We start from the raw sequence: 24,895 nt of genomic DNA, 5'->3' as shown, positions 1-24,895 counted from the left end.
CTTCCGATTAGTTTATGGTGTAGAAGCCATGATCCCAGTAGAGGTCAATGAGCAAAGCCCAAGAGTGATTTTCCACGACGAGATAAGGAATATACAGGGGCACAAAGAGGAGCTCGACTTGCTCCCCGAAATCCGAGAAGAAGCCCAGATAAGAGAAGCAGCATTGAAGCAAAGGATGACCGCGAGATACAACAAAAAAGTCATTCAAAGGAATTTCACCCCAGATGACTTGATCCTAATCAGAAACGATATTGGAGTCAACAAATCAGGAGAAGGAAAGCTCGCGGCTAATTGGAAAGGACCATACAAGATCAACGAGGTCTTAGGAAAGGGCTATTATAGGGTAACTGACTTCGACGGCAACGAGTTACCCAGGTCATGGCATGCTTGTAATATGAAAAGGTACTACAGCTAAAAGCGAACCCTACTCCCTGATGTACTCTTTTCCCGATTTCATGATTTTTTTTCCCAAAATCAAAGGGTTTTTTTCTGAAAAGGGTTTTTAACGAGGCATCATAGTAGGGGCTAAGGGAAAACAAATAATTAAAAGCCCTTAGTAGCAATAAAGTACCTCCTTAATTAATAAAGATCTCTTTCATTTAAATATCTCTTTTAAATTCCCTTTTTATTCCCTTTCTACGAAACGCGCCGATTTAAGCTCGACAAAACGTGAAAATCCCATGAACCGACCTAGATGGTCGTCAGGATAAAACGACGAGGTACAAGTCGGCGTAAAGAGGCTATAGAAGTCGATCATGATAAACTCGGGAGCAGTCCGACTCATAAGTCGGAATGCGAAATCGAGTAAAATTAAAATGAATCGCAAAAGTAGCCTAAGTCACGAAAAACTCAATAAAACAAAATTGAGTACTAGGAATAACAAAAAGAGATAGGAAAAAACTAAGAAAAAATAGTAAGGCTGCCTTGAGGATCAAGGAAATTCAGAAAAGCAGGCAAGCCCCAAAGAAAAGGTTTTTTCCAGAAAAGATCAAAGAGTCAAAAGAACCACGAACAGAAAAAGCATGCGCACATAAGGTAACTCAAAACCCTTATCCAAAAAAGGGCATTTATTTAAAACGCTAAATTAAACACTTATTAAAAAGGGGCATTATAAATTGTTTTGTTTACGGCCTTAAAAGGCCAAAAATTGTTCAAACACCAACAAATAAATATAAAGAGTTTAAAAAAAGGGGGGGGGTCCACAGGCCGGACCCCGAATATCCAAATCACTTCTTTGCAAGAGGAGTAGGAGGATCACCACCACCAGGACTAGGGGTTGGAGAGTAAGTCGGAGGAGCAGCAGAAGAACTCGGAGCGTCCTTAGAGCGAGGAGGGGACTCTATGATCCTCTGCTCCCGAGTCTTCAAATCAGACTCAGACTCCACCACGGGGACAGGAGGATCCACGATGGCACCATCAATGACAACCTTATCAGGGTCCAAAGGAGAAAGGTCCAAGTCAGGAGCAATGACTCCGACCTGCTCCTTGAAAACCCTCCAGGCCTCATCAGCACCATCCGCAATAGAGTACTCCAACTCGGTATAGGCCTTCCGAGCATTCAGCAAGTCATTCTTTACAGACACAAGATCAGCAAATAAACTGTTGTAGCTGGCTTGCGCTGTTTTCCTCAAATCCACCTCCATGTTGCATTGGGCTTGCAACTTCTGCCCCTTCTCCCGGAGGCTGTCCCTCTCCTCCTTCAGCTTGGCGACTTTCCCCTCCAACTCCCTCTCATGCTCCTGATATATGCGAAGCCTACCCTCCAGCTCCTCGATCCTCGAGGTCGTCCCTAAAGAGCTGATAGGAGTCTTCTCAAATATATCCAAGAGTTTGCCACAAACCCCCGCCGTCTTAAGACTCTCCTCAACCACAGTGGTGAGGTAGTGCCGAACAGAAACATCATCCATACTCATACGAGCATGAGGATAGATGTTCTTTCGGACGAACGCAAGAGCGTCCGCCTCACCAGAAGCGCCAGACTCTAAGGTCTTGTGCTTCTTCGGCTCTGGCTCAGGAGTAGGTCGGACAGAAGGGGGTGGCAGAGAGGAAGCAGAGGAAGAAATCACAATAGGTTGGGAGGGAGTCCCAACATTCCGAGGAGGAGGAGAAGGAGAGACAACCACCCTAGCACCACCAGATCTGGCACGAGACTTCGCCTTGGCTTCCTGAACCCTCTGGAAAGACTCTTGAGCATTTTTCTTTGCCATCTCTGCAAAAACAAATTGGTAGCTAAAAGTCAGACAAGTCGGTAAAAGAAATTGCAAGTCGGAAATAAGTGAAAAACGCAAAAAGCTACCTAGTTGTGACTGGACAAAGGCCGGCGACCCCTGGAGAAATTTTTTAGTATCCAAGTATGGGGCCCTCACCCACACTTCTCGGAGGAACCCCACAATGGCCGCCTCCACCTCATCCAGGTCGTCCAGACCATATTTCTCGCAGGGAGAGGCCTCCAGCCAATATAAGGGAAATCGGGGAGAAGAATCATCATCCAAGAAAAAGGGGTGGTGACCCTCTACTGCTTGAACTTTTAAAAAATAGTTTTTGAAATCGTGAAAGGATTCGTCAAAAAGGGTAAAAAGCCTCCGACCTTGAATGGCCCGGAAGGACACCCACTGTTGCTTATTATTTAACCCACTGAAGGGCTTGGTCATATGGAAGAGATAGAAGAAAATCCTCAGAGAAGTCGGGAACTCTAAGGCCTGGCTGATAAATTGGTAAATTTTTAAAAAACCCCAAGAGTTGGGGTGAAGCTGGGTGGGGGCAACCCGGCAATGATGTAATACAGACATTTCAAACTCTGAAAATGGAAGAAAAACGCCCAAACGGGTGACCATACTCTCATACATAAAAAAGAAATGAGGGGCCGCCTCGTCGGCCCTCCCGAAGCAAACCCGGTCTTCTGGACCCGGGACTACCAACTCGTACTTCGGCTCATCCTCTTCAGAAGTACAGATTCTATGATGAGTACGAAGGTGGGTGATAAACTCGGTATCGACCGAAGGCTCCTCCCCTAGAACCGTGACATCGACCCACTGAGAAAGAACATCTACGGAAGCCATTTTCTTTTCTTAAAAAAGGGTGACAAGAAACCTACAAAAAGAAAAGGAAAATCAACACACGGTCTCTAAAGGGAAGGAGTACGGAACTAAGGCCTACAAACCAGCCTACCTACAAAATAAAGGCACGAAAATAGAAAGCATGTTACAGAAAAGGAAAAAGCTAACCTTTAAGTCTGAAATCAAGACTAGAAGAAGTAAAAGCCCTCGAAACGCAAGAATGCAGCACGAACAAATGCAAGGAAAATTTGAAAGATTGCAGAAACGAAACAACGAAAGAGAGGGAAAGTATTTATAAAGACGTTAGGGGCACGATGGTAAAACTGGCGCTATCATTAATGAAGATGCACCGTTACCAAGGCCATTAAAATCCCCACGCACACCCCTAACGGACACGACGCTTGATTAGACGTAACTGACAGAACCGAAAGGTCAAGGAAAATCATGTCGGTTCTTAAGCCATCACATCGGTCCTCTTGCAAATCGGCTATGACCCTGAGTTGAATACTCGAACCCAAATCCTAAAAGGAAATTGGGCTCGAGTAGGGGCACTGTTCATACCCTGGCCCAATAATAAAGGTCCAGGACCCCAGCAAATAGGCCCAACCCAAAGGGTTGGCCCTCACCCAAAGGGTTGGCCCTCACCCAGTACCAGCCTTCATCCCAAGAAGTCGGTACTAAACACGACCTGCTCCAAAGAAGTCGGATACGAGGGTTATCTGGCAGATAACGCTCATTCACTGAGTAACTGCCCCTAGAAACTCTCTAACCACTTCATAGAGCCATATCTTAACCTCCCTAAGATATGGGAACGGTTATCCACCTAAAAAGATGGCACTACTTCAGCGGTGGTTATTGGTTCACCACTATAAATACACTGACACCATTCAGGTATCTCTAAGTTCCAATATACATTCTAACCTGCTCCCACTCTTGCTAACTTAAGCATCGGAGTGTCTTTGCAGGTACCACCCCCCATTCTTTCTCACGCACAAGTCGGACGGAGGAACACCGAGTACCAGGTCCACTCGATAGCCACCTCCCTCACACGTTTGGGCCAACCTACGCCATCCGGCCCATTAATCTCCGGTTACCCACCGTAACAAATGGTAATAATAATATTTCTACTTATCGATAATAATAATAAAATTCTACTAAATAATAATAATAATATTCTGATAAAATATAAATAAAAAAATTTATTTATGATTAAAATACAAAAAAAATACTTATTTACTTAAGATATCCAAATATTTAATAATATGTTCTTAAGATAATGTAAAATTACAAACTATTTTTTTCTTTAATTTTATTCTTCACTCACTCAAACTACTCCCTATTCTTTCATGGTCTACTTCTTCCTTCCTGCCTTGCAACCGAAACCCAGAAGTAAAATGTAGTGATGAAATAAGCTCACCTTCCTTAGAACCAAGACGCATAACGCATTACAAAAATCTTTTTTTTTTCTTCACCAACACGTGTCGGACATGTAAGCTACTTCCATGCTAATCGCAAGCCATGCTTTGCTTTGCACATCTGCCAAATACAGTCGCATTTGGTTATCTTTAAATATTGTCAAATAGCACATCTTGTCTGCATGCAATGATGGATCCAGAAAATATTTTCAGTTAGGGCAAAATATATATAATATAATAATAATTTTTATAATTATACTATAATATTATAAATAGGAATATTCTTTAAATTATTTAACCAATAAATTAAAATAAAATAACAATTTAAAATAATAACAAATAATTTAGAATTTCATTCTTTTAGGTTTCATATTTTGAAAAGGTTGAATAATCTTTTCCTTGTCAATACAATCAAATGTCTCTGCTTCTATTTATGTCACTAAACAATCATTTAAAAATTCATCTCCCATACGATTACGAAGTCGACTCTTTATGATGTTCATAGCAGAAAAAGTTCTTTCAACTAATGCAGTTTCTATAGGCAAAACTAAAGCTAACTTCAAAAGAAGAAACACTAATGGATAAACAATATTTTTTCGAGTCTCAACCAACTTCTGAGAAAGAGCACCAATTCCATTTAAGTCTGAGAATTGATCATCAGAACGCACATCTAATACGAAGTTCTCAATTTGACTATCAAGTGCCAAAAGTTGAGTGGAAAAAAATTCTAATGGATAGAATTGAGCTAACTGGATCAACTTCTCCTTATCAAATGCAAAAAATGAGTGTCTTGGATTCAAACAAGCTATGCAAAGAAGCAATCCAGTATTCACCTCTGTAAAATGATTATTGAGTTCTTGAAGTTGTCTATCAACTACTTGATAGAATATCTCAACTTGAAAATGATGCAAATTTGATATCTTTTGAGCTTTGCATCTTGATCTTCCTTGTGACAAAAATATATCATCCATGATTGGAACAGTAATATCATGTTTGTGACAAAACAATGAGACTTCGTCAAGTAAAAGAGACCAGCCATCATCTCTTATATTTTACAACCGTTGCTTAGACACTTTGACTAATGCCATAGCATTTACAATGTCTTGATCATTCCTTTGTAACGCTTGAGATAACTCATTAGTAACTCCCAAGATATTTTTCATCAAGTACAAGTTGAAAATGAATTCAAAGGATTTAATGACATTCAATAAATGACATGCTTCAGCTCTTTGTTCTGAATTATTTCCATCTTCCTCAACATATTCAAGAACATTAACCACAGAAAGAAATAAAGAAATTAATCTAAGTATAGTTTCATAGTGTGAACCCCATCTAGTGTGATACGTGCTTCAAATGTTCGTGATATGAAGAGTTCAAGTATTATTTAGAAGATATTAATTTACATTTTTAGAATATTTTAATTTAATGTATTTTGATTTTGTTTATTTAATTACTAGATTGGGTCTTATATTTATGGATTTTAGGGTTTTTCTTTGTTTTAACCTAATAAGAGGTTATAAATACCTCCTTAACTATTGTAGTCGTAGAATAGAATTTTTAGAGGTTTCAAAACCCCTTTTTGGTTTCGTGATGAAACCATGGTGTGGACAATTGAGGTTGATGAGTCCCTCTCTTGTTACATCGGGGAATTGGGTAGAAGGTTGAGGAGTCCCTTCGAATCAATTCCCAAACTATGGCGTTAATAAGTTAGGTTGAGGAGTCCCTTTCTTGTTGCGTTTTCTTGTTACGTCAAGAAATTGGGTAGAAAGTAGAGTGATTCTCTTTGTACTCAATTTCAATCTATCATTTTTATTTTTATTTAAATTTCAATGTACCTTTTTTTATTCAGTTTGAATCCTTATCTTTTTATTTATCTTTTATTTCTTTATCATTTGGTATCAGAACTCATGTATTAGATTAATTCTTATTAATCTATATTTGTTCTTCTTTTATCATAAAAAAAGGAGTCCAATATGTTACGTCTTTCTTTAAGTTCTTGTGTTCTTATTTTCGTTTGCGTTTCATTATTGTTTAAAAAAAAAAGCATAAAGTACAAAAAAAAGAAACCAAAAAAAAAGAAAAAAACAAAAAAAAAAGAAATTATCTTCCTTGTAATTATTGTCCTTTTCATATATTATTTTTTTCCACCTACAAGATTCGAGGACGAATCTTTTTTGAAGAGGAGGAGAATGATATGTGCTTCAAATGTTCGTGATATGAAGAGTTCAAGTATTATTTAGAAGATATTAGTTTACATTTTTAGAATATTTTAATTTAATGTATTTTAATTTTGTTTATTTAATTACTACATTGGGCCTTATGTTTATGTGTTTTAGGGTTTTTCTTTGTTTTAACCTAATAAGAGGTTATAAATACCTCCTTAGCTATTGTAGTCGTAGAATAGAATTTTTAGAGGTTTCAAAACCCCTTTTTTGGTTTCGTGATGAAACCATGGTGTGGACAATTGAGGTTGATGAGTCCCTCTCTTGTTACATCGGGAAATTTGGTAGAAGGTTGAGGAGTCCCTTCGAATCAATTCCCAAACTATGGCGTTAACAAGTTAGGTTGAGGAGTCCCTTTCTTGTTGCGTCAAGAAATTGGGTAGAAGTAGAGTGATTCTTTTGTACTCAATTTCAATCTATCATTTTTGTTTCTATTTCAATTATAATTTATCTTTTCATTCAGTTTGAATCTTTATCTTCTTGTTTATTTATTATTTCTTTATCATAGTGTCTCCAACTCTTTTTAAAGCTGTTTCTTGATTCAAACCACGCCCACTAGAAATTTTTTCACCTTTTAGTGCTTCAATTGTCTTAGTCATCTGACTATCACGAAGCATATCTCTTCGTTTACACGAAACTCCAACAACATTGCACAAATTAGTTAACAAATTAAAAAGTAAAGCAATTTCAACTTATTTTTTTGCAACCGTTACAAGAGCTATCTGAAGTTGGTGGGCAAAGCAATGTACATAGAAAGCATAAGAATTTTCTTTCAATATCAAAGTTTTTAAACCATTAAATTCTCTTTGCATGTTACTTACACCATCATATCCTTGTCTATGTACTCTTGATAAACTTAAATTATATGTTTCTAATAATGATTCCAATGCTAATTTTAGAGCTAAAGCATTAGTATTAGAAACATGAACAAGACCAAGAAAATGCTCCCTAATTTGTCCTCCTTTATTCACATACCTTAAGCAAATTGGTATTTGCTCCTTAATAGAAATGTCGCGGGTTTCATCAAACAATACAGCAAATAATTCATCCCAATATCATCTACAATAACTTTTGTCGTTTCCCTTGCAGCAACTCTTACAATGTCTTTTTGGATTAAAGGTGCTATTAGTTTAAGATTTTCACGAGCATTTTTGAAAGCATGACCAATCTCTTCATTATGTTGCGCAAGAAAGTTTAGAAGTTCCAAAAAATTTCCTTCGTTAACAGAATCATCTGTCTCATCATTACCACAAAAGGCCAATCCTTGTCGCAAAAGAAATCTAATCCAATCAATTGTTGTTGTCAAGTGAATTTGATAATTCTTTTTAGCTTGCTCAGATTATTTTTCAATAGCAGCAATGATGTGTTGTTTTGGTCTCATAAGTGCTTCACATTTTCTCCAAGCTTGATTATGAGCGCTATCATGAATCCCAACATGAATTTGTAGTCTCTTTTTTTTTTTCTAATTTGAAAAGCTAGTAGTTACAAAATAAAGCATCACCACCTTCAGTCTCGGGTTTCATAAGATAATAACAAAGACAAAAAAAATAGCATCTTTTGATATACTATACTCTAACCAGTTGCCATAGTCATCAAACCAAATTAAATCTTCGAAAAGAAGAACCACAAGCAGTTTACGGAAAATCATGAGTCCTTGGTTGACAAGGACCTTTTTGCAAATATGCACATCTAACTTTGTCTCTATCATTCGAGTGATAACTTGAAATCTTTGATCGTTATCCTGGATCTTCTATAAGACTATCTACTTCGAATTCTAAAAACCTCCTTTTATTAGAAGAGGTCGATGAATTGTTTTAGGATCCAATCTCCAATGATAAGGTTCTTTTGAAATATTTCTCCATTACTAATAAGATAAAATTATAAATCTAAGTTAATTAATTAATAAAAAAATTTACAATTCTACACAAATTAAAAATTATAATATAAAATTATAAATACAAAATTGATAAACATATGTCATTTAAATAAATTTCCAACAACAACAAAATAATTTTCAGACTCTCTTGTCAGCCTCTCATTTATTTGCCTTATCATTGCTTAAGGAAGATGCTTGTGAATTTCAATCAAGAGGAAGGTAATCAAGTTGCTATGAAAGAATTAAAAATACCAGATCTGATGCAACAAATAGAATGCTTCATGTCAATCAACAAATATGTATCAGATCATTAAAAGGAATCGTCAGAAGATTTCTACATCCAAAAATTCAAAACCAATATTAGTTGGTTATTGACTGATTTTTTAATCAAACTAAACTTGCAATTACATCAGAACAAATTAAGTCCTCAAAAATAATTAAATCAATGCACAAAAATAATTAACAAACAAATTAATCAAACTAAACTTGCAATTACATCAGAACAAATTCAAATATTTAATCACAAATTCACAATTAACAAATCAACTAAATCAATTATCAAACAACAATGAAGCAAATAAGTGAATAAGCAGAATTGCAGATCGGTGAATCATGATTCATGAATGTATCACGAAAAATCTAAGATTGAATCTGAACAGCTGAACTCTAGAAACTAGGAAGCAAAAGTGTAGAACTCAGTAGGCAGTAGCCAGTGACGAATTTGTGCGGCGTTCAGCGGCAGCAGGACGAAAGGCAAGCATTCTCTGCTGAAGCCTGAAGAGTGAAGAGTGAAAATCGAAGAGAGAAGAGGATTGCAGATTTGCAGTATTCGAAGAAAAAGGACGGCCAATCGATGAAGAAGAAGGCAGAAGGGGATGCGGAGATGTGGAGACACGACAGTGACTTTGGAGACAGGAGGGCGGAGGGTGGAGAGCTGGAGACGTCAGCGGGGAGAGAGCCGTGACACTGGCTGAGACGCAAAGTAGCTCTGGTTTCTGGAGACAAGAGTGCCGAGTGCGGGCTGCTGATGCACCACTATTTCGTGGTATATTTTATGCTTAATTGAGTAGATTTTATCCACTAAACTCACACCTATTCATATAATTCGCATATTTTATATTTTCCATCTTAATTTTGTGCTATGATTGAAAACATGTTTCTTTGGCCTTAAATTTGCTATGTTTAATCCTCTCTTATTACCATTCGATGCCGTGATATGTGTGTTAAGTGATTTCAGGATTTATAGGGCAGGAATAGCTTAGAGGATGGAAAGGAAGCATGCAAAAGTGGAAGGAATATAAGAAATTGAAGGAATTGCTAAAGCTGTCGAGCCTGACCTCTTCGTACTAAATCGACCATAACTTGAGCTACATAGATCCAAATGAGGCGGTTCCAGTTGCGTTGGAAAGCTAACATCTAGGGATTCTAAATGATATATAATTTGTCATAGTTGCCACGCCATTAGGTGACGCGCACGCGTGACCTGGAAAAAATTCAATCCACGCGTACGCGTGGACGACGCGTACGCGTGACAGAGGCACGTGCTGGACGTATCAGAAATCGTTATGGGCAATTTCTGGGCTGTTTTTGACCCAGTTTTCATCCCAGAAAACACAGATTAGAAGCTACAAAGTGGGGGAATCAATTCATTCATTCATACAACTTCTCATTATTCAGAATTTTAGGTTTTAGATGTAGTTTTCTAGAGAGAGAGAGAGGAGAGCCTCTCTCTCTAAGTTTTAGGATTTCTCTTAGTTTTAGGATTACTTCTTCTCAATTCCAGGTTCAATGTTCCTTTAATTTAGTTTCTCTTCTACTTTTATTTATTCTAGTATGCTAGTTTATTTATTTTCCTGATTTGGTTTATGAACTCCATGTTAGATTTGATTTCTTTATATTTAATACAATTTGAGGTATTTCATATTTATGATTTTAATTTAGCTTTTTACATTCTTAGCTTTGGTTGAGTAATTGGAGACACTTGAGTTATCAGACTCCTTGTTGATTGATAATTGAAAATTGCTGGTTGATTTGGATACCTCTAAAGCTAGTCTTTCCATAGGAGTTGACTAGGACTTGAGGAATCAAATTAATTAGTTCACTTGACTTTCCTTTATTTAGTAAGGGTTAACTAAGTGGAAGCAGTTGACAATTCTCATCACAATTGATAAGGATAATCAGGATAGGACGTCCGGTTTTCATACCTTGCCAAAAGTTTTCTTAATTATTAATTTAATTTCTTGCGATTTACTTTTCTTGTTCCTTATTCAAAAACTCCAAAAAGATAATCTTCCATAACCAATAATAACTGCACATCCCTGCAATTTCTTGAGAGACGACTCGAGGTTTAAATACTTCGGTTTATTATTTTATTGGGTTTGCTTTAGTGACAAACAAATTTTTGTACGAAAGGATTATTGTTAGTTTAGAAACTAACAACGAGAACTTATTTGTGAATTCTTTACTAGCAAAAATCCGTTCGTCAGCTGCGAAGGCTGGAGGCTGCGAAGTGCGAAGGCGGGAGGCTGCGAAGCCTGGAGCAGATGAAGAAGATTGGGGAAAAAGAAGGGTTATGGATTTAATTTGGGGTGGGGTTAAAACAAATTATATAGTGGGGCATTTAGGACATTTTACTAAGAACTACTAAGTAATTTCTGGAATTTCACTGGCGACAGTTGCCCTCACTACTCAATAAATGCATCCGTCCCTACTGTCTGCATGCAGGAAACAGAGAACACGTTTTCACATCTGATTGTCCTCCATGCCAAACGCGGGTTGTGTTTTGCAACAACCTTTTTTCTTTTTTTTTTTTCTTCCATGCAAAACGTGCTTTGCGTTTTGCAGGTCTCTGAACTTACAAATTCACATTTGTGGATTACACACTATGCACAAATATAGTTTGATTTTTGCATAGATTTTTGTCGTTATTTATTTATTTATTTATTTTTAAAATTTACTAATGATCGAATTCTAGACCTTTTAGTCACAGAGAGTTTTAATATAATGTTATGAAATTATTCACTCCAAAAATTTAAATTGATAAAAAAAATAGGGTAAATAATTATATCTTAAAATAAGTAGAAGTGAAGTTTTACCTAGAAACAAAAATGGATTAATTAAAATCTTAAAAGACATTTCTCTTTTTTGATGGGTTCAAATAAGATTTTGTGAAATATGGAGATGCAGTATTTTATCGGAATCTTTATATCCAGACTCCAATAATGAAAGAATTTATGGACCCAAATTGATTACGAAAAGAGAATTTATTAGCTCCTTCATTCTCAGAGTAGCAGAGTAGCTAGCAAGCTAGCAGTGTTAGTCAGCAATGACAAAGCTCTAGATTCTAGAATACTCATTCCTTTTTAATACGGATTTGGATTTTAATTTAATTTGGAATAAACTCTCTATCATTAGATTTTAGCCTATATATATAGTTATACGCTGTTTATCTTATTGTGTATTAATTATTTGTTAGACTTCTTGTCACTTTTGTTTAATGAAATCGAAGACTAAACTTTTCTTTAATCAATATTTACGTATTTAGTCAACAAAATAGTTTATAGTTGGAGAAAACAAATTCAAAGAAAAAAGTTAGATTATTGTCAATTTTTTACCAATAAAATAAAATAATTTTCAAACAAATGAAAAAGGTATTACACACTGTCTACATTGTCGTTGACCTTTAGCTCCATAACTCACTTCAGTTCGACAATTTTTGCTTTTTCGCTTCCCCAAAAACGGAATATATATTTTTTAATTAAGTTTAATTGATTTTGCTCAAACCATCCTGAAATTATGGAAGGATCAACGGAATCATGAATTTTTAATTTTTTACCCGCTTAATCAAGGCGTACGTAGCTCTACAAGTCCAATACTGTAATGTTCATTAATTAATGTTTCTTGAAAATTAGAAAAGATCAGACATCAGAGAGACACAAATTATTATTAGGTGGAAATTCATGTGCAGTCGACTTCACGTGAAGTTGATAGTTGAGAGCTGTTAGATGAAAATTTAGTCAAATCAGTCAAATCATCTAACGGCTCTCAACTATCAACTTCACATGAAGCCGATTGCACCTGAGTTTTCACCTTATTATTAATATCAACTGTTTAATACTACTATGCGTTAATCTTATATAGAAGTATAATCAATGCTGTGGAAGATGTGGGATAGTTCATGCATGCATGTACTTGCTTAGAATCTTAGGTTTTAGTGTTTTACATGGGGTTAGTTATAGTTATAGAAAATTTTCAAATATTTCTTAAATATATTTAATATTTTAATAATTTTAATCGTTAATTTAATTAATATATTATATTTTTTTAATTAAAATCAACTGCTAAAATTATTGAAACACCGTTGTTATAAAAACATTTAAAATTCTTCCGTGAGTTATAACTTGCGATGCAAAGACCTTTTATTCTTCTTAGAATTATTATTAATTTTTCTAACTCTCATTGCCTGATTTGAAAGTGTACGTATCTAAAAAAATTTACATGACTCTTTCTGTATCTAGCTAGGCGATATTTATGAATGATTACCTTAGCATCGGGTAATATTGAATGTTTTGAATAATCAACGAAGTGGAGTAAAAATTGTAATAAGTGAGACATGATGAGACACATAGTAGGGTCCAATAACAGTTCCATCATAACGTGAAAGCGTGATCCTGTTTCATTTTATGGGACCCTCTTTATAATTTTCGACCCTTTCTTTACCTGCCCTCAAAGGCTCAAATCCCTCAATGCTTATGGAGGTAAAGTTTTTTTTTTTTTTTTTTTTTTTTTTTTTTTTTTTTAAATATATGATATTCTCAAAAGCACAAATATTTTATTTTGTATTTAGTACATTTAAAAAATTATGTATGTGTTTGTAAATTTAATAAATTCTATTCACAATTAATTTTTTTCTATTTATATATGTTATGATCATTTTAAATTCTAAAAATAATTTTACAATGTACCATTGTTATTATGTATATTATTAAAAATTATTTTTAATTTAATTTACTAAATATAGATATTATAATTTTTAGAAAATTAAATTTCAAAAGGCAACTCTGATACCAAATCTATGTCTTGCAGAAACGATTACATTCATGTCTAATTAAAAATAAAAATAACAAAAGTCACATACTCTATTTCTGTTTTTTAATTTGAAATTTGATTTTCCATCACATAAACTGAAAAAAACTTGACCCTAAATCATAAGGGATACTCCGGCTGATTTTTGTTTTATATAAAAATTATTGTTTTATTATTTTCGATTATGAAAAAATTGTGTGTTTTAATTTAATATGGAGATAATGATAAATTGAAAGTCTAATTTATATATTTAAAAAACTTTTTAATATTAAAATACAAATTGAAAGATCAAATTTATGTTTTTAAAATTTTATAAAGATTAAACTTTATAAATCAAAAAGTCATATTTATAATTTTTATATGAAAAAATATACTAAATTTATATATTATTAAAAAAATATTATTATAAATTTAATATCAAAATTAAAAACCGAATGCTCCGTATAGGAATTTAAAAATGAACAATAAATTAGCTGGTTGACTCCTGACATGAGACATGTCCTATGCAATTGTTAGCTTGTCCGTCAAATCAGTTAATTATTAAAGGCCCACCAATGAAATTAGGTTAACGTAAATTTCATTGTAACAGAAATTGTAATTCAAATAGTAGCTATCTAGCTAGAGAGTAATTTTGATGTGAAAAAATTGTAGCTTTTTATTTAATAACGATTTTGGATTATTGAACATTTTCTGTTTTCCTGAATCTAAACTTTCCTGTTTTCCCGAATCTAAAAGGTGGATCGGAACTAAGTTCTGAAAATTCACCTGATGATTAAATTATTTTAATTATTAGTTTATTAGTTTAATTAATTTGACTATAATTTAATTAAAGAAGTATTTTATAATAAAATAATAAAAATATAAATAAATACATTAAAATATGATTATAATTTAATATAAATTTTAAAATATTAATCAAATTAAAAATATTATATAAATCACAATGTTATGATCTCATTTAAATATAAACTCAAAAATCAAATAATAAATAACCAACTAAACATAAAATATTAACATCTAAATATATCATCAATCATCAAAATTCACTATAACTTGCTGCAAATTTACTTCATTAATATCATCACTTTTATTTCTACTACTTGGACTAGTATAATTAAGTAATACAACATAAAATGTACAACTACCACCACTACCACTACTACTTTAATCTAAATTAACATCAATATCATGTAATGAAATATATAACATATTATCAATAAATTTTTTAATAATTAAAATTAAGGTAATAAATGATCAGAAAATAAACTATAATACTCACGAAGCAAGTCTTCAATATTACTAGGAAGATCAAACTCTTTTTCAACAACTTCTTCCGTGACCCAAAAGCCAACCAATCAATACTTTCATAATCAATTGGATTATATTGCACTTTTTGCTTTCTTTTTTTATCTTTCCTTCTTAACAAATTAAATACAATATATGATAAGCCTAGTATAACATATTAACTATACAAAATCTAATGATATGAAATGAAAGTATAAAACATACATTACCTCGATTTAAGACACAAATTATATGTAACATACACAATATCATTTAGCCTACCATGTTTCAATCTATTCCTTCTTTTCATATGAATATGATAAAAAAGATTCCAATTCTTTTCACACCCCAAAGAATCAGATGCTTGGCTAAGAATGCGATGCCATATTTTACAAACATGGAGCAGAACCACTAAACAACCTCCACCATTCGTCTACAAGTTACAATCCCATAACCCAACTATCAATTATCAAATTAAGGAAATAAAAATATAAAATAAGTTACTATCAAACAAATATTCTTACCAGGTTGAAGTTTTTTTGCAGCTCGAAAAACTTTAGGCCTATCATAGCTTTCCTTTCGATCTCTATACAAATGTATTTGGCAAAAAAACTTCAGCTCTATCATAGCTTTTCTTTCGATCTCTATACAAATTTCTTTCTTTCATTGCCTCAACTAAATCTAAATTATTAAATTTGCAATATAACGTAACAAGATAAAGTAAACCTCGCATGACATCAGATGCTTTTTTATAATTTTCATCGAAAAAAATAGGATTTAAGAAACAAGCTAATGCATGAAAATTTTTTTTTCAAATATTTATCCCATCTTGAGTTGATAATCTCTGTGTAAGGCTGATATGCAGTCTTACTATACTTGAACATTTCTTTGATTGCATTTTCTGTCCTCATTATACCTTCATAAACATGTCCCAATGATAGTTTATCATCAGCATCAACAATTCATCAATTTAATTAATCAACGGACTCACAAGTTTGCATGCAGTAAAGCAATCATCCCAAAATTTATTGTCTAGGATAATTGCACTAATATATCTACCATTAACACTCCTTCCTAATTTGTGTCAGGTAAAGTGTGTATCCATAACCAATATTTGTAAATATGCTTTTTGTTCAAAGATACTCTTCAATGTGATGAAGACAGTGGTAAAACGAGTTGCACCTGGATGAACAATCTCCTTCCAAGTAGTTTTTTTTTTGTCTTAGCCAGGACAAGAACAACGTATGATTATACACAAACACTGTGATCTTCGAAGCACGTGATATAAGGTTAGAAATATGCAACAATTATAAAAGATCTTTTTGCCATGATTCAAACTTAATATGGTTGCAATATTAAGAAGTTGAGATTGGATAATGCACCGAAACTCACTCACTGAATTTCTACAAATGAGAAGAACTCTTCATCAATTTAGTTGTGTGGAAAGGCCTCAGCGAAACTCAGTGGTCGAGAAAAAACACCAACACCTCCTCAATGTGGCAAGGAGTTAATTTTATCAATATGAAATTCCAATAAGATTTTTGGAGGATTGCATCACCATAGTGGCATTCCTTATTAACAGAACTCCCTCCTCGCTCACTATTGAATTGACAATCACCTTACAAAATCCTTTTCAAAAAGGATGCGTCCTATGCAGATTTGAAAGTATTCGGATGCCTTGCTTATGATTCAATTTTGCCTTCATCTAGAAACAAATTTACTCCACACGCTACACCAGTTGTGTTCATGTGTTATCCAAAAGGATAGAAAGGATACAAATTGTATGACATTAAGTCCAAGAAGTTTTTTATTTCAAGGTATGTGATTTTTCATGAACTAAACTTTCCCTTCAAGTCTGATAATACAGAGCTTCAAGAATCTGATCCTTTTGTTGATTATGTGCTCCATAAACCCTGCCTTGCTCCTTTAGACAACTCAAACCTATTACAGCAGCTTCCTCCATCTCCTATCCAGCAAGATCACTAACTTCAGAACCAAGAACAACAAATTAAAAGGAGCACTAGACTTCATCGACAACCAGCTTATTTGTCAGATTATCAATGCAATAATGTTACTTCATCATTAGCAATGGTCAACTACTGCTCTTATACCAAGTTAAGCACCCCATATCAAAATTTTTGTTTACAAGTCTCTGAGTTTTATAAGCCACAATTTTATCACCAAGCTGCCAAGTACCCTCAATGACAACAAGCTATGGCTAAAGAATTGCAAGCAATGGAAAATAATAAAACATGGGAGGTGGTATAGCTCCCAAAAGAAAAGAATTACATCGATTGCAGATAGGTGTATAAGGCGAAAAGGAAACAAGATGGTACAGTTGATAGATGCAAAGAAGATTGGTGGCTAAGGGAACATGCATAAATTGATTTCAATGATACTTTATCCCATGTGGCTAAACTCACCACAATGAGAATGCTCCTTGCCATAGCAGCCATAAAATACTTGAAATTGTTGCAACTTGACATAAATAATGCCTAACTTAAACAGGGATCTTGATGAAGAAATATATATGCAGTTGCCTCATGGATATCTCAACAAGGGGGGAGCAGATTGGGAACCTAATGTGCAAGTTAAATAGGTCGATATACGGTTTAAGGCAAGCATCAAGGGAATGGTTCACAAAATTCTCCACTGCGCTGGTTGGAGCTGGATTCATCCAATCAACATTTGACTATTCTTTGTTTTATCGAGGCACAGCTAAGAAACTTGTAATGGTATTGGTTTATGTTGATGACATCATAGTGGCAAGCAAAGATGACTTGTCATTGCTCAAACAAATCAAATACTACAGAATCTATTCAAACTCAAGGTGCTAGGTCCTCTAAAGTATTTTCTTAGTTTAGAAATTGCAAGATCCAAAAAACGTATATGTCTTTCTCGAAGAAATTATTCCCTGTATGTCCTTGTTGGATGATATTGGATTCTCATATTGCAAACCTGCTTCATTGCCACTTGACCCTAATGTAAAGTTGAATGCCTCAAATGGTAAATTGCTTGAGGATACAAGGCAGTATCGAAGTCTGATTGGTAGGCTGCTTTATCTCACTATTTCTAGACTTGATATATGTTTTGCAGTGAATAAGCTCAGCCAATACGTATCTACTCTAAGAACTACACATTTGGATACGGTACACCATGTATTGCGCTACTTGAAAGCTGCTCTAGGTCAAGGATTGTTGTTTTCATCATTATCATCTTTGACTGTCAAGGCTTATGATGATGCTAATTGGGGAAGTTGTGCTAAAACAAGAATGTCCACAACCAGTTATTGCGTATTCTTGGGTGATTCCTTGTTTTGTTGGAAATATAAAATACAGGATATAGTCTCTAGAGATCTACTGCAAAAGCAGAATATCGCGCTCTAGCTAATGTTACTGCTGAGGTTGTGTGGGTTACAAGGTTATTCAAAGAGTTTGAAGTCGAAGTAGAACTACCGTTTATTTTTTGTGATAGCATGACAGTCATACACATTGCTGAGAATCTCACGTTTCATGAGCGCATAAAACACGTCGAAATGGATTGTCATTTCACGCGAAAAAGAGTTTAGGATGGCCCAATAAAATTGGTCTATATAAAATCAGCTCATCAAATTGTAAATCTTCTAACAAAATGTGTCCAACCAACTTTATTCAAATCCTTAATCAGCAAATTAAAAATTATTAATATTTTTTCTTCAAATTTACGGGAGAGTATTAGATATTAAGTAAATTGTGATTAAATGTTTATTTAGTCATTTAATTTAGCTATAGTGCTATTAGCTATATTTAGAAGTTAGTGAATACTTAGTTAGTCAACTAATTAACTGAGTCATCATCCGTTTATTCATGTATATATATATCAGACTAAGCACCATAATGCAGAATTGATTTTTTTCCCAAATTGAACAAATACAGTTGCTAATACAATATTGTTTAAGAGTATGTCAAATTTTATTTTAGGTCCCATAAAATATCACATTATAAAATTATGTATCATAAAAAATAATTTGAGTTTATCGATCCAAAAAAAATTAATTTGAGTTTTAATATGAGATTTATCATTTTAATATTTAATTTCAATTCAATTTAAATTTTTGATAATATTTTTAATTATTTTATTTAATAAACTATATATATAGCAATATTTAATTAGTCTTTTTTTTAAGTGATATAATTTTTTTATTGATATAAATCTCATTTTAAATATTATATCTAATAAAAAATTTAATTTTAAATTAGTTCAATTACTATAAATAATACCCAAAAAATATTTTTATTAAAGTTGCTCAAAATCCTATCATAAAAAATGAGCTCACAATTATAGGATCGGCAAATAATATTTCTATATAATTCTATCAGCCAAAATGAAAATCGTTTCACCAATCAGCCAAAGCATATTTCTATATAATTCGAACCAGCATGGTTCGAACTAAAGAAACACATAATTCGAACCAGGGTAGCTCGAATTATTATGTATCAATTGTTGAATGTAATTCAAACCAACATGGTTCGAACTAGAAATGAGAATAATTCGAACTAGGCTTGTTCGAATTAGGGTTTGCACGTTTCACAACGTAATTCGAACCTACTTGGTTCGAATTAATAGTTGTTGTCCTCGAGTAGTAATTCGAACTGGGCTGGTTCGAATTACACGTTTTACAGCTATAAAAGGAGTTCAAATCAGCACCACTCGAATCACTTATCCATCCTCATACCCCACCAAATCCCAGAGAAAACGACCCGGGTTCGATCCGACAAAGACTTGAACGGAACACTCAGCCGATGGGGGACGATCCGGCAAGGTTATATCGGTTGGACGGAGTTGCTCATATAGCCGGGGTCATCAATGATGAGGTTAGTACATAAAAAACTTCGTGCAAGTGGTATATCTGAGTTAGTGGTTTTGCATGCGATTTTAGTGGCGGTTTATGTTAGCGGTTAATCGTAGTGGTATTGCAAGTGGTTTAGTTGAGAGGTTTTGCATGCGATTTAGTTGGTGGTTTAGTTGGTGGTTTATGTTAGTTATTTTATGTTAGTGGTTTATGTTAGTTGTTTTATGTTAGCTGTTTTATGTTAGTGGTTTATGTTAGTTGTTTTATGTTAGTGGTTTATGTTAGTTGTTTTATGTTAGCTGTTTTATGTTAGTGGTTTATGTTAGTTGATTTTTGTTAGTTGTTCAGTTGTGTGGTTTATGATAGTTGTTTTGCATGTGATTTTCGTTAATGGATGCTGAATGCGGTTTATAATAGTGGTTTATTCATGTGCTTTTGTTGGCGGTTTAGGTTCAGATGTTTTTAGTATTGGTTTTGTTAGTACTTTTGTATGCGGTTTTGTTGATGATTTACTTTGGTGGTTTATTTTGATGGTATTGGAAGTGGTTGACCATGTGCTTTTGTAAGCGGTTCGTGATAGTGGTTTTGACATGTGTTTGACATAAGTGAATTTCTTTGTGATTTATGTTAGCGGTCTGAGCATGTGGTTTTCCAAGTGGTTTGATATATTGGTTTTCCAAGTGGTTTGATATATTTATGGTTTCGGTTGTTTTTGTCATTGGTAATCAAGTTGGTTCTAATAATGCGGTGCATGTAATGCGCAGCCACAGCGATGCATCAGGAGCATGCGGCGGCAGCAGGGCATGCGACTCGATGAGAGATACGTTCCGTACTTGCAGATGGCCGGATTATACCATCTTGCGAGGCTGAACGATAGATGGTTCCGGTTAGATGAGGCCCTTGTCAGTGCCTTCGTCGAGCGATGGCGTCCGGAGACGCACACCTTCCATATCCCGTTCGGAGAGTGTACGATCACACTTTAGGACGTGGCGTACCAGTTGGGGTTGCCAGTGGACGGACGTTATGTCAGCGGCTACCTTTCAGATTTCCAAATATACATCCAGGGTGTCCGTCCAGCTTGGGTGTGGTTCCAGGAGTTGCTTGGAGTGATTCCTCCTCCAAGCCAGGTTCAGAAGTACGCAGTAAATTGCAGCTGGTTCCAGGAGGATTTTGGAGAGTGCCCCGATGGAGTCGATGAGGAGACTGTGCGGCGATTTGCTCGTGCCTACATCATGATGTTGTTGGGTACGCAACTGTTTGCCGACAAGTCCGGCAACCGCATTCACATCAGATGGCTTCCCTACGTAGCTAGGCTTGAGGAGATGGGTACCTACAGCTGGGGGTCTGCAGCACTGGCATGGTTGTACTGGTGCATGTGCCGAGTGGCGAACAAACATGTGGTCAAGTTAGCGGGCCCACTACAGCTACTTCAGTCCCGGATCTTCTGGCGCTTTCCTCAGTTTAGGCCTGCAAGGTATGACACGTTCAGCTGGCCGTTGGCCTCGAGGTACTCTATTCAGGCTTCTCTATTTCAATTTAATATAACTAACTCCATGTTCATTAATAATGTATTACAAATCTCTCACACATTTAATTAGCCATAAGACACATGTGAGATGCAGGTGGTCAGGTTACAATCCTTCCGGTAGCGAGAAGGGTCCTAGAGTGCAGATGTGGAGGCTGATGATAGACATGTTACAGGACAGGGAGGTGAGTCAACTACTGCCTAAGTTTATTTAGTTAACCAAACTTTATGAATTGGGTGCATGAGTTGGCCTGACAATGTTGAGTTCTCTGTGCAGTTTATCTGGATGCCGTATAGCATCCCCGAGGTACTTCAGGTTGTGCATCCAGAGGCTTTGGATCCTCGGCATATGGCGTTGTGGCGGTCTGTGACGTCACTGATATACTTTGCCGTCATAGAGTGGCATCAGATAGATAGGGTTCTACCGCAGTTCGGCGGGGTCCAGCCCCATCCGCATCCCACCCTGAACATCGACTATCTGATGTCGAAGGACGACAGAGGCGGTGATCGATGGTTCCCGTACGCTTTGCAGTCATGGCATCTCCATTGGGAGTCACGTGCAGAGACCGTGCTCAGGTTTGATGTTGTTGCCGACTCTGGACCGTCGCATGAGTTCCTGGAGTGGTGGAGTCAGCATGGAAATAGGTTCTTGTCTCCGGAGATGTACTTGAGGGATCCGAGAGCCGTTCCTATTCCCGTTGAGGCGTCAGAGAGGGGTGCTGGGCGAGTTCCTGACATGGATCGTGTTGACGACGTGCCGGACAGGCGTTGGGTCGAGAGGAGAGCTCGTGTGGGGACACGACGGAGCCAGCGTGAGTGGAGGTGGCTGGACCATGCTATGGACGAGGCTGACGATGCCGGTCCCTGTGGAGGCGGACGACGAGGGCAGGGAGGGAGACAGAGAGGGCGTGCTATGGCGGACCACCACGGTGATCACTGTGACGACGATGACGACGATCAGCATGGCCCGTGGGGGGGGGGGATGGTGCAGGGGCTGTTGCAGTTGCTGATATTAGTTCCCATGATGGTGGACATGGAGGCAAGTGGTATGGGTCAGGTATGGGTGACGGGGCTGACTCTAGTGACGTTGGACTTGGTTCGGGGCCTCTTGGAGATTATTTCGTTGGTGTACCAGGCCATGACCAGACTCTTCAGGAGAGTAGCCCATGGGTTAGTCCGGGATCACAGTGGGCAGACTTCCTTGCCTCAGATACGCTTGATGCGGACTTCGGGGGTTCACACTTTCTAGACGAGATTACTACCATCATGCAGGAGGACGTGGCGGCCCGTAGGCATGGTCAGAGTTCCGGCACACAGGCACCTTTAGATGTCGATCTGAACGAGCCTCCTACGACATCTGTTGGTGACCATTTTGCATTGGGAGGTACCCCTCCTTTCGCATACACTGCTGCATCACATTCAGTTGCCAGACCGTCTGCGGCACCCGTCCAGCCTAGGCCACCTACACAGCCTGCCCCGGATGAGGAGGAGGATGGGATCGAGGACAAGGAGCCGCTTATCCGCAGAGGTCATAGGACACAGGTACCCCGTCGTTGCTTTACGGGCTCGCATCTGTTTAGATGATTCATGTATCATGTATGTTGTTTCTTCATGTTCATTAATGTATGTTAGCCATGTTTACTTTTGTTGTTATTTTAGCCATGTTTACTTTTGTTGTTTGTTCATCATATTGTACTTTGAAAACAGGTGTTTATTGGTTATATTAGTGACTATCATAGTTTTCGCATCGTCTATCAATGTAATAGGTAGATTTATTTATTGAACTTTGCATTCAGCGAACTTTTAGAAAGACTCAAAGTGAAACATAACATATTCATTAATTAATGCAACATGCACAATACAACGCACTAACATCAACAAATTAAATGAGTTCTCAACTACAACTTTCGAAAGCGAAACTTAAATAAAATAAGTACCAACACTAAGAATACAGCTACTAATGGCCCGCTGTGTGAGACGATGCTCCGAGCTGTGGGCAACTCCAACGTGTGTGTCCGGGTTGGCGACAGAGGCCACATCTCTTTGGCTGGTTCGGATCTGCCTCGTCCATATTGGTCCGTATCCTAGTGGACCTCGGACGACCCTCTCTCGCACGCCTCTTGTTAGGGTCCGGAATCACAGTGGGCCCGTCATATGGTGGCCAGAAACCCTCCAGAATTGGAGGCGTGAATCCCATCCGATACACACTGAATACCGAACTAAGACGATACACCCTGTGAACATAAGCGGTCCAGGTAACCCGTGAGTAGGCACAACATGCAAGCGCGTGCGGACACGGGAAATGAAGTGCCTGGAAGTACCTGCAGTCACATGTCTGAGAGGCAAGCGATACTCTGTAGCTACCCAATGAGAAAGAACCAGTCGGAGTGGTCTCTGCTACGGTGAACTTGGAGTTATCCCTGTCGTACAAAGTCACCGTGAAGCACCTCGCCGTCTTCAAGTTGGCCTCAATACACTTTACCAAGTGCTGACTGAATTCTTGTCCGGTTCCCATCTGGGCCTCAGCCTCTCTCCCCTTGCGAACAAAGAGTTCCGCAAGCCTTCCATATGTTGCCTTCACCAGCGAGCACACAGGGAGGTTTCTAACACCCTTGAGGATTGAGTTCACACACTCGGAGATATTCGTCGTCATGTGACCGAATCTCCGCCCCTCATCACGATGCTGAGTCCACAAGGAATACTCAATTCGGTTCGCCCACTCACACATCGCTGGGTCTTCAGACCGCAGAATATCAAACCAGTAATCAAACTCAACCTCGGTCTTGGCATACGCCACATTGACAAGAAGCCTCCGTGCGTCTTTGTCCTTGAAGGTAAGGGCAAAATTAGCCACTACGTGTCGAATGCAGAATGCACGGTATGCAGATGGAAGTAACCAACCTCCGTCGGGAGCCTTAAGCGCGGCCTTGATGCCGTTATGCCTGTTCGATATAACCAGCAGACCCGGCTGCGGTGTCACGTGCTGACGCAGGTGGGAGAGAAAGAATGTCTAAGACTCTGTATTCTCACCCTCAACTAGTGCGATTGTAACATGTAGTATGTTGGAGTTCCCGTCCTGTGCAATCGCGATGAGCAACGTTCCCCATACTTGCCATACAGATGGGTGCCGTCAATACTAACCAGCGGCTTGCAATGACGGAATGCCTCGATGCACGGTGGAAACGTCCAGAACAGTCTGTGAAAATAAGCTTGAGACTCGTCTAGTTGTCCACCAACTCGAACAGGGCTCGTCCTTAGGACTGCAACAGTACCAGGCATCGTCAACTGAACTCCCAACACCCACCTGGGGAGCTCGTTGTACGACTCATCCCAGTCACCATAGATGAGGGCAATAGCCTTCTGCTTCGCCAACCAGACCCTCTTGTACGTCGGCCTAAACCCAAAGTGTGCGGCCGTGGCATTTAGGAGCATCTTGATGCTGACGGATGCATCAACCCTAACCATTGGCATAATGAACGCCGATATCACATGATAATCCAAACTCCTGTGGTCACTCAAGATGGAGGTGGCAAGACAAGTATGAGGTCCATTGTACCATTTGACCTCCCAAATGCCCTTGCGCTGCTGGAGACTCAATCGA

General features: G+C 37.0%; 2 protein-coding genes and 2 pseudogenes across 2 annotated transcripts; 1 reads left to right on the top strand and 3 right to left on the bottom strand.

Moving 5' to 3' along the window:
* Positions 1 to 4,902: 4,902 nt before the first annotated feature.
* LOC148546826 (uncharacterized) lies at positions 4,903 to 6,518 on the bottom strand (annotated as a pseudogene).
* Positions 6,519 to 7,184: 666 nt separating this feature from the next.
* On the bottom strand, positions 7,185 to 21,166 carry LOC148546825 (uncharacterized; annotated as a pseudogene).
* A 274-nt stretch (positions 21,167 to 21,440) lies between these two features.
* LOC148546824 (uncharacterized) lies at positions 21,441 to 23,064 on the top strand. Its single transcript, XM_088499387.1, has 4 exons — positions 21,441 to 21,479; positions 21,572 to 22,340; positions 22,430 to 22,836; positions 23,002 to 23,064. The coding sequence occupies exons 1-4, from the start codon at positions 21,441 to 21,443 to the stop codon at positions 23,062 to 23,064; spliced, it is 1,278 nt and encodes a 425-aa protein (XP_088355513.1).
* A 187-nt stretch (positions 23,065 to 23,251) lies between these two features.
* Positions 23,252 to 23,809, bottom strand: LOC107616287 (uncharacterized). The gene has a single exon (XM_016318262.1). The coding sequence runs from the start codon at positions 23,807 to 23,809 to the stop codon at positions 23,252 to 23,254; it is 558 nt and encodes a 185-aa protein (XP_016173748.1).
* Between the last annotated feature and the right edge of the window lie 1,086 nt (positions 23,810 to 24,895).

The sequence above is a fragment of the Arachis ipaensis genome, chromosome B9 (genome assembly GCF_059453495.1).
Source record: "Arachis ipaensis isolate K30076 ecotype BB chromosome B9, ASM5945349v1, whole genome shotgun sequence".
NCBI lineage: Eukaryota > Viridiplantae > Streptophyta > Magnoliopsida > Fabales > Fabaceae > Arachis > Arachis ipaensis.
The sequence above is the reverse complement of the archived record's forward strand: the minus strand, read 5'-3'. Positions and strand labels throughout refer to the sequence as shown.

Excerpts from the sequence above, each read along its gene's own strand:
- LOC148546824 (XM_088499387.1), top strand. The coding sequence starts at position 21,441 with ATGTGGAGGCTGATGATAGACATGTTACAGGACAGGGAG. Across the intron at positions 21,480-21,571 it reads ACATGTTACAGGACAGGGAG|TTTATCTGGATGCCGTATAG; the intron begins GTGAGTCAACTA and ends TTCTCTGTGCAG. Across the intron at positions 22,837-23,001 it reads GCAGAGGTCATAGGACACAG|GTGTTTATTGGTTATATTAG; the intron begins GTACCCCGTCGT and ends CTTTGAAAACAG.
- LOC107616287 (XM_016318262.1), bottom strand. The coding sequence starts at position 23,809 with ATGGGAACCGGACAAGAATTCAGTCAGCACTTGGTAAAGTGTATTGAG.